Here is a 10,373-nt window from a genome sequence, read left to right as displayed (position 1 = left end):
AGCGTGTCCCTTTTCAAAGTCAAGAGGGTTGTGCCAAGAGCCGCCCCGCAGCTGAAGTTTCACCAGAGAAAACATGTTACAGATAGGTAGCCGTGTTGGTCTGCCATAGTAAAAAAAAAAAAATATTTAAAAAAATATTAAAAAATAAAAAGGCTCATCTCAGCTATCTGCCAATCTCCCATTCCCCACATTCTCACTATATAGAAGGATCTGGCAACTTCTGTTTCAGTGTATCGGAAGAAGTGTGCATGCACACGAAAGCTCATACCAAGAACTACCTTAGTTGGTCTTTAAGGTGCTACTGGAAGGAATTTTTTTATTCAGAGAAAACATAAAAGCCTCTTTTCCCTTTCTGGCTAGCAGAGAGTATTGGGAAACAAAGAACCGCCTCTCCCTTCTGCAGTAAAAAAGAGAGAAATAGAGCCAGCCAAATAATTGCCTAAAAACCAGCTTAGCATGATTTGATTTGGGAAGTTATTGTCCTAAATGGGATATCATCAGGCTATTAATTGATAAGCAATCACTAAAGTATTTGCAAAAGAAGTAACCATGGTGGTTTGGTTCAAACGGTCCAGAGAATTTTGCTATGTCAGGAAACTTGAATCTTTACCCCACGGATGGCTGGATCATTCATCCTTCTGTTACGCAGCCCCTGAGGCCAACACCATGAAAATGAAGGCGTTTAAGGCTCCATGGAAGCCACATGTTTTGACTCTGTCTTTCTAATTTCAGGTACATTCAGGAGCAGGTTATCATTACCAAACTCTGTAAGGAGTGCACTCTGTGCAAGCTCATAAGAACATGGTTTAATTGGGCAGTGCAGCTAGCGCTGAACATTGACACCACACTCCAGTGCAGTGTTTCTCAACCACGGGCCATATGGCCCCCCTGGGGCCTCCACGATATTTCAAGGGGGCCACAGGTGCAACTATATAATTATAAAAAATTATAAATAAGATATGTTCTATTTACAAACAAAATAGCTACCTTTCTACCGGTAGGACAGGGGGCCACATGAAGAAAACAAGGCTGGAAGGGAGCCATGGTCAGAAAAAAGGTTGAGAAACACTGCTCTAGGGTCCCCAAATGACTGCACACAGAGTGGCAGTGGCATCAGCACCGGGGCCAGTATCATAGCTGTCTACCTTCCCTTTTTTTGCGGGAAATTCCCTTATTTCAGCACCATTCCCCGCTGCTGCTCGCCGCTATCCCGGATTGATAGATATCTCGTAGACTGTCTCCGGGACAGATGAGGCTGCTGATCCCTTATTTTCAAATCTGAAAGTTGACAGCTATGGCCAGTATGGGCATGCCAGGATACACTGGTGCAGCTGCTGGTTGGCACAGTATCTTAAAAAGCAACATAGGAGCTAGCTGGCTGTTAAGTTGTGGGTTGACATAGCAGACAACACAGCGATTTCTCCAAAGCAGCTCTTTATTTTGTAAGCTGGAACAGAACTGAGCAGCAAACAGCTCAGCCGGCCTGCTTTTATAGGCAGCCGGCTGTCAACATTGTAGCAACAACAACCCAGGGTTTCCCGCCTAAAATAACTGACGTGGTGAGTGAAAACTATCTACAGTATCGCCCTGCTGGCCCAGGGTGAGAACTTCAGTACATAACACTGGCTGACCAAACATGTACATAGTTACAAATGCTCTAGTTTTTTGTCATTTAAAATACTGCCTTTTCCACAACAAAATTGTGCTTTTTCCTGAGTAAAAGTGCTTAGCATGAGGACTGTAGAAACAAACTTTCATTTTGTTGGATAGTTTTGATGGGGCTATGATATAACTGAGTTTTAAAATGAGAAACTGCACATGATCCATGTTTTCTCTGTGTGTGTGTTTTTTTTTTTAATCAGGGTTGGCAACTTTGTTTTGGACTGAATTGGATGGGGGCAGCAATACTTAAGGAAGGAAGCGTTAAAAGTTGTCCCCCTTGCTGCTTCCCTGATCAAAATCACCCCACTTTCCCAAGCTGCCATAAATTTTCCTTGGGTAAAAAGGCAGTTACAATACATACCTACCGTATTTTTCGCTCTATAACACGCACCCGACCATAACACGCACGTAGTTTTTAGAGGAGGAAAATCCGTAGGCATGCCACCCGTAGGCATTCCCTCCATAACATGCACAGACATTTCCCCTTACTTTCTAGGAGGAAAAAAGTGAGTGTTATGGTGCAAAAAATACGGTATATTTCCTCTCTAGTCGGGCTAATTTCTGTTTCAAGGTGGCTGGGTGGGAATTCCAGCTGGGAAAAAGGCTTAGATCCCTTCTATATACTTCCCAACACCCCTACCCCCAGCTACTTTAAGATTATAGAACAGTAACAATCCACATCAATAGATTCAATCAACTGTAGTTTGGCCCTGACAATCAGTTCTGAAATAAATAACTTCTGGCAGCCCTAACAACAAGCACTAGGCTCTTATCGAAATCCGGACATTCCCCAGATATGGAGGAGGCTGCATCTTTGTCCTGATGAAAGATCTCTGATTGCCTAAGCTACATAAAACAGCTGCACTTATTTTAATCAACTCTCAGTCCTAAAAGATTGCCTGCAGCACACACACCCCTGCTTTTCTCTGAGCCAGGCCATGGTCTTGTCTCATACTCCCAAGCCTTGTCTCCTCCTCCTCCGCCTTCCTCCAGCTGCAGGGATAATATTAGTGCTGACCTTTCCGTCAAGGCCACATGGCTTCTTGTGGAAAGACTCCCTGGATTGTTTTGCCTCTGGCTGAGCAGCTGCTATGAATGACACCCCAGCAGCACGAAACTTGACCCCGAGGGAAATCCTCCTTGCTGTAGTGACCCGGCAGATCCCCCAATGCCACGGCTCCTAGAAGATAAGGGAGACCGATCAGCAATGGAGGAAAAACCTGCCAAAATCCCAGGTAGGGCATGTCCCAGTCGGCAGTCAGGATGGCAGATGACAGTTCTAAGAAGACGTTGGGTGGGTGTCTAAGCAGTTGAAGAACAGCCAGGGTGTCCTCTAACTGTCCATTCCCTAGGGGCTCAAGCATGGCAAACCTACGGATATTTCTAGTGTGGGAAAATGGGGAGTCCTTAACCCTGGTGGGAGTTGTCCAATGCCCTGGGAAAGTGCCTGGTTCCCTTCCCTTTCTCTTCTGTCCTTGCTGTTAACCCTCATCAAAGCCCACAGTGTTTATCCTTGAGTTGCATAAGGCATATTGTATTTCCTGGCCTAGCACACATGCAAGCTACAGCAGGCTGAAGAGAGTTGTCTGCACATCTTGCTGAAATGCTGCCCAAGCGCGGGCTATAAGCCTGCATAAAATTTGCTAAGCTGCGTGATGCAATGCGTAACCTGTGTTGAAATGGGCATGCTCAAAATGATCATCCCCGTGTGGAACACAGGAGTCCAATAAACTCTGGAAGCTGTGTTGTCAATGTATTTATTTGAATGCACAGCCTGCTTCATCCCCCAAGGAGCTTGTGCTCACTCTGGGGAAAGTCTGCTTTCGCTTTGCCCATTTTTACTTTTGCCATGTGGCCATCTAGTGGAAAATATTCTGTGAGAATCTGCAGCTTGTTGTTAGCGATTTAGGGTACACAATCCCCTGGGATATTATTCTTGCAGAAGCCCTGGTTGTACCCACACCATACAGTTAAAGAACTCTTACATTACTTTAACAGTTGTGGGGAATTCTGGGAACCGTAGTCAGTAGAATGTGCTGGGAATTGTATGGTGTCAATATGACCATCAGTGGACAGCGGTCTCTGTTCCTGATGGGTCTCCTCTGTAACTTTTTGCCCACGTTCCTTTCCTTCCCTGCCAATGGTGGGATTAAGTAAGATTTAATCTATGCATTGAAAACTTGAATAATTTCAGATGACGTTCTTAATGAAGGCAGAAGCAAACAACAACAAAACATAATGCATTATTTAAGGTTAAACACTGGGCTGTTTTACTGGGGATTTTACTTTCTTTTTTGGAGGAGTGTTCATGTTTTGCCAAATGTCAGCTGTGTTAATTATTTATAAGATCTTGCTGCACTTTGATCTCATGTCAGCTCTTCTAGAAGTCATCTTGTTTATCTCTCATTGTCCCTGGGAAATGTTAGCGAAACAATATACACTTGATGAAGCCAATTAGAGCAAAAAAGCAAACAGTGGTAGATAAGGTTATTCTTTGTAGCTTGGGTCTAGGTGCCCTGTATCCACTGAGGGCCCTTGGAAATCTACAGCTGAGCTTTTTAAAATAAAAATACCCTTTCCCATACATTATAGCTTTTAGTTGATGCCCACCCAGGTGCTTCGCAAGTTTAGAACTCTCAACAGAATCTCTCTCTCCCCCCCCCCCATCTTATGAGTTTATGGCTGCTTCTAGTTGTTTCTCAAGAGATACCATTTGGAAACCACTTCTTAGAATTATCTACAACAACCTTGCTCAACCTTGGGTAGATGTTGCTGGACTTAGCACTCCCATCATCCCTGACTGCTGTCCCTGCTGGCTATGGATGATGGGAGTTGTAGTCCAACAACATCTGGGAACCCAAGGTTGAGAAAGGCTCTTCTACAGTGCCACCTAGTGTAAGCCTCCAGCTCCAGTACGTACCTCTGCCGTTCAGTAAACCAGCAATGTGTCCACAGTAAACCTCACCAGGAATTGAAAACTTTCCACTTTGCCCCAGAATCTGGCACTTTGGCATGGGTCCATGGCATACGCCTTCCTGGGTCGAGCATACAAGCTGACTCTGACGCTGGTTCCAGGACTGATTCAAGGTCATCCATTCTCCCCACCCTCAGTGAACTTAAGCCCTGCACTTTAAAAAGCCAGAAAACAAGTTAGTTGGTGCTGTCTTGCTGTTAGCATGGTCAGGTTTGTCCTTTAAGAGGAACTGGATGTGGTGGGGTCTTTGGAAATTTGCATGGTTGTGATCGCACCAACAGGCAACACAGAATTGATTCCACCACTTGTGCACAAGCCTGAAGTTCTCTGCTTTTATTTACTTATTTATTTAGAAAAACAAGCCTCTAATCCTAGGTTTGTCAAACTTGGGTCTCCAGCTGATGTTGGACTACAACTCCCATCATCCCTGACCACTGGTCCTTCTAACTATGAATGATGGAAGTTGTAGTCCAACAACAACTGGAGACCCAAGTTTGACAAACACTGCTGTAGTCTATACAGCTGTAAAGGAAAATAGCTTGGCAAGTTTTCCTCAAAACATAGGAAACTGATAAAGATTTCATTTACTGGACAGGGAGGCTGGGATTTAATGTAATGACCACTATTCATAGTCCTCTGTTTCTTGTTTCTTCCTGTTTCATAATTTGTCATTTAAACAGAATTTTAATTCAAAATTTACAAAAGAAAACTGTCACTAAATTATGCAAACTCGCACATTTTAAAAAGTTATTCTATTTGTGGGAATTCTGGGAGGAATTCAAGGTATCACTATGGGAATTGTTCCTTCAGCGCAAGTATTTCAACTTGCCAGACAGAACCAGCCCCATTCCCCCTCTTGGGCTGCTCTGGGGGTTCTCCCAGCCCCCACAGAACCACTTTTGGGGGCATAGGAAGAGAAGAGGGGGAAACCCTGTTATGTTAGCAGAAGTTCTTGCATAAGCTTCTATTAGCAGGACCCCCTAGTTCAGACTTCCTCAAACTCGGTCCTCCAGATGTTTTGAGACTACAGTTCCCATCATCCCTGACCACTGGTCCTGCTAACTAGGGATCATGGGAGTTGTAGGCCAGAAACATCTGGAGGGCCGAGGTTGAGGAAGCCTGCCCTAGTTGCATAGTGCCCTGGATCCAACCCTAAGGGCAAAATTCCATAGTGGTATTAGCTAACCACTCTGGGGCTGTGGGTTAAACCACAGAGCCTAGGACTTGCCAATCAGAAGGTCGACGGTTCAAATCCCCGCGACGGGGTGAGCTCCTGTTGCTCGGTTCCTGCTCCTGCCAACCTAGCAGTTTGAAAGCACGTCAAAGTGCAAGTAGATAAATAGGTACCACTCTGGCGGGAAGGAAAATGGCGTTTCCGTGCGCTGCTCTGGTTCGCCAGAGTCATGCTGGCCACAGCTGTATGTATCCCTCGGCCAATAAAGCGAGATGAGCGCCGCAACCCCCGAGTCGGCCACGATTGGACCTAATGGTCAGGGGTCCCTTTACCTTTACCTGTAAAATTGGAATTGGGATATGGGGTCTCTGACCTTGGGAGGTGTCAACTCTTACATCGCGTCAGTTCAGAAGAACAGAATGGATCAGGAAGGCAGGGGAAAGGAATTGTTGGGAGGGCGGGAAGGCAGAGGGCTTCCATTTCTAGATGGCACCCGCTCTCTCGACTAGCAAATGTTAAGAACAGCAAGGAACTTTCTCCCCAATAGTAAAGTGAGCTTGGTCGGACGTTATCTCCAAGTTATCTGTAGTGTACACAGCGGTGGGAGTTCAATGGCCAAACTGTCCTACACTGAACCTATTTCGCTTGCATACACAAACACACACATGACAATCAGTAATCTGGAGTCTCCGGCAAGAGCCAGACAGTCCAGTTTTGGAGAACAAGTAGGCGATCAGCAGGATGTCTGGAGCGTTTGGCGAGCTGACTCAGACGCCTTTGCAGAAAGTATGGATTCCCCGCACCAGCAAACGCCTGCAGCAACGCAGGGGATGTGAGTTGGGCTCTGTTCTGCTCCGATGTGGGTTCTTTCTCCCCGAAGAAGGCCAGGGTCTATTTTATTCAGCACCAGGCCGGAGGAATTAGCTTGATCGAGGAACAGCCTTTTAACTTGAGGGAAATGTAGACGGGGCAATATTTGTATTTAACAAACGGGCTGACCTCAGCCCAACTTCTGGTGAAGAAGGGACCCTGGCTGTGTACACACCACACCTTTAAAGCACATGACTTGAATCATGGGAACTGTAGTTTGCTAAGGGTGCTGAGAATTGTGCCTCTGGTCAGGATGAAATATGGTTCCCAAGATTCTTTGGATAAAACAACTGCCTATGGCATAAGGCTTCCCTTGTCGTCTTTTTTTGCTCAAAGGTCGCTGGTGGTTCTAGGAATGCTAGAATTCAGGGACTATAACTACAGTAGTGTAGAAAAAGATGCAAAAGTTTAAGGTAGGGTACTGAAGCTTTGGCAGCTCCCGAGGTTTTGCGGGCGCTCTCTGGCTTCATCACATAGCACATCAGTTCCTCTTTCTGCCTCTCTCTACAGCCTCCGTGCCACAGTTCACCAATTCACCAACCATGGTGATCATGGTGGGTTTGCCCGCTCGAGGAAAAACCTACATCTCCAAAAAACTCACCCGCTACCTCAACTGGATCGGGACCCCCACTAAAGGTAATGGTGGGGAAGGGGTTTGTTCAGGGTGGGTGGAAGCTTAGATCAGAGGGGGAAGCCACACTGCTGGGGCAAGGGGACTCCTTGAAGAGACCCAGCCCATCCTGGTCTTCATCTCCCCAGTGTTCAACGTTGGGCAGTATCGCCGTGAAGCCGTCCAGACCTACAAGAATTACGAGTTTTTCAGACCAGACAATGAAGAGGCCATGCAGATCCGGAGGTGAGGAATTCTCCCATCTACAGGTGAAACTCGGAAAATTAGAATATCATGGAAAAGTTCGTTTATTTCAGTAATTCAACTTAAAAGGTGAAACTAATATATGAGATAGACTCATGACATGCAAAGCGAGATATGTCAAGCCTTTATTTGTTATAATTGTGATGATCATGGCGTACAGCTGATGAAAACCCCAAATTAACAATCTCAGAAAATTAGAATATTAAATGAAATCAGCAAAACAAGGACTGCAAATAGAGCAATATTGGACCTCTGAGAAATAGAAGCATGCATATGTACTCAGTACTTGGTTTGGGCCCCTTTTGCATCAATTACTGCCTCAATGCGGTGTGGCATGAATGCCATCAGCCTGTGGCACTGCTGAGGTGTTATGGAAGACCAGGATGCTTCAATAGCAGCCATCAGCTCTTCTGCATTGCTCGGTCTCCTGTCTCTCATCTTTCTCTTTGGAATGTCCCATAGATTCTCTATGGGGTTCAGGTCAGGCGAGTTTGCTGGCCAATCAATCACAGTAATTCCATGGGCATTGAATCAGGTTTTGGTACTTTTGGCAGTGTGGGCAGGTGCCAAAGTCCTGCTGGAAAATGAAGTCAGCATCCCCATAAAGCTCGTTTGCGGAAGGAAGCACGAAGTGCTCCAAAATCTCCTGGTAGACAGCTGTGTTGACCCTGGAAGCACAGTGGACCAACACCAGCTGATGACAGGAGATTTTGGAGCACTTCATGCTCCTTCCACAGACAAGCTTTATGGGGATGCTGACTTCATTTTCCAGCAGGACTTTGGCACCTGGTTCAATGCCCATGGGATTACTGCAGGGCCACAGGCTCCTCACCCCTCATGTAGTGGCCAGGGTGCTGTATGTAGCAGATCACCACAGCTCAGACTCCAAGGATCCCAGAGCTTACATTTGCCTTTCAACCTGGCCAGCAAGACTTCTCGCTGCTGCCAAGTTACAAACTAGAAGCATTTCAGTGTCAAACGCCAGCAGCAGACTTTGGTGTGTTTTTTTTTAATACCCTCCCCCTGTCTGCCACATTCCTAGATAATCCTTTCAAACAGTGTTTTTCAATGTCAGAGAGAAACATGCCCAACTTTTCCCCATAACCTTGAAGCTGTTGCCCGAAGCTATGCTGCAGATGTGAGTAACAAGAATCAACAATTGAAAGAGCCAAGTTTAAAATTAAAATAAAAAATTCCACAAGGCTAGGCTGAAGATAAGACTCAGCGTCAAATCTCCAGGTGAAATGAAAGCAAGGAGGAGGCAAGGACCATCTGAGCCAGTTCAGAGCCCCCGCTGGAGGGCTGAGTACAGGACAGCCTCCCCCTACCAGGGCTTATCTAGCCATCTTTCACTACAATTCGCATCGGCCCCAAACATGCATTAAATTGAATAAATGTAAATAATGGCAGAGAGCTAGTGAAATGGAATGTCTAAACTGCAACTTCTTACACAGGAAGTCCCTCCATATCGAGGTTTCGCTTTCACTGTGAACACGCTAGGTCAGAGGTGGGGGACGTGTGGCGGCCCTGATGTTTGTACTCCAACTCCCATCAGCTCCAGCCAACATGGTCAGGCATGATGGGTGTTGTAGTCCAGTTACCGTATTTTTCCGTGTATAAGACTAGGTTTTCCCCCTAAAAAATAATGTCAAAAATTAGGAGGCGTCTTATACACATATACATCTTCCCCCCATTTTCTTAAATCTGAGTCCCCCAAAATAGGAGGCGTCGTACTAACCATCCCAGGGCGCTCAACCACTGCCACAATGTGCTTTCTTCTATCAGATCAAAATGAGCAGATAACAGCAAAGGTTGCTAGGTTCATAGGCAATCAGAATAAGGGCCACTAAGTGACGGCTGATTCAGGACTTTAAATTGTGCTCTTATATCAAATTCCCATTTCTGCATACACAGTGGTACCTTGGGATGCAAACGGAATCTATTCCAGAGCCCCATTTGCATCCCAAACAGAACGTAAGATGCGATAGCGCGGGTACACGGGTTGCGTTTCGCCGCTTCCATGCATGCGCGTGATGTCATTTTGAGCACCTGCGCATGCGCGAGCAGTGAAACGCGGAAGTAACGCGCTCCGTTACTTCCAGGTCGCTGCGGACCGCAACCCAAAAGCACTCAGCCTGAAGCGTATTTATCCCGAGGTATGACTGTACTGTAATGTTTTACTGTTGCTATGGCCATTGGCTAATGCGAATAAAGTATTATCTTATCTTATAAATGGGGGTGTCTTATAGACGGAAAAATACGATACATTTGGAGGACCATCGGTTCCCCAGCTCTGCACTTGAGCAGGCCACCCTTTGCTCCCCATAATACTGACTCACCTTGCAAGGGTGTCATGAGGACTGTGCTTTGAATGCTCTGAAGCGCCGTATAAAAACGAAAGGTTTGGTTATTGTTGCACAAGCCTGGAGGTGGGTTTTCACTTCTCCTCATATTCGCCAACAGACAGTGTGCATTAGCCGCTCTTCGGGACGTCCAAACCTATCTGAGTGTGGAAGAGGGACAAGTTGCGGTAAGGAGGCAAAAGCCTGTATCCCTCTTAAGAGTTCATTAGATTGCACCCTTGTTCCACCGCCTCGCTCTTCCCTTGCACAGGTTTTTGATGCCACCAACACCACGCGGGAACGGCGGACCCTCATCCTGCAGTTTGCCAAGGAGAACGGCTACAAAGTAAGCAGTCAAGTGAGCAGCCCGTAGGCAGAGGAGTTAGTCAGAGTCCCCTGTGCCAAAAGTTGTGTGTGAAGGGAATTCGGGTTCTAAATTCTCCATTTAGGAGTATTCCTTTAAGGCAGGGGTGGCGA

At 46.1% G+C, this 10,373-nt stretch overlaps 1 protein-coding gene across 5 annotated transcripts in view; it reads left to right on the top strand.

The window, feature by feature from the left end:
• The first annotated feature begins 341 nt into the window (after positions 1 to 341).
• Positions 342 to 10,373, top strand: part of PFKFB1 (6-phosphofructo-2-kinase/fructose-2,6-biphosphatase 1) — a 22,966-nt gene continuing 12,934 nt past the window's right edge. For 3 of the 5 annotated variants that reach the window (XM_082205479.1, XM_082205478.1, XM_082205475.1), the window contains exons 1-5: positions 6,483 to 6,642; positions 7,191 to 7,316; positions 7,440 to 7,536; positions 10,018 to 10,084; positions 10,168 to 10,242. In XM_082205479.1, the coding sequence (XP_082061605.1) occupies positions 6,552 to 6,642; positions 7,191 to 7,316; positions 7,440 to 7,536; positions 10,018 to 10,084; positions 10,168 to 10,242 (456 nt within the window). In that variant the 5' untranslated portion in view covers positions 6,483 to 6,551. Of the gene's footprint in view, positions 733 to 2,688; positions 2,898 to 6,482; positions 6,643 to 7,190; positions 7,317 to 7,439; positions 7,537 to 10,017; positions 10,085 to 10,167; positions 10,243 to 10,373 lie in introns of those variants that run through there. The other 2 variants (XM_082205477.1, XM_082205476.1) reach the window with 2 other exon arrangements.

This window comes from Podarcis vaucheri, assembly GCF_965113315.1.
Source record: "Podarcis vaucheri genome assembly, chromosome: 17".
NCBI classification, from domain to species: domain Eukaryota; kingdom Metazoa; phylum Chordata; class Lepidosauria; order Squamata; family Lacertidae; genus Podarcis; species Podarcis vaucheri.
This window is presented reverse-complemented; position numbering and strand designations above follow the sequence as displayed.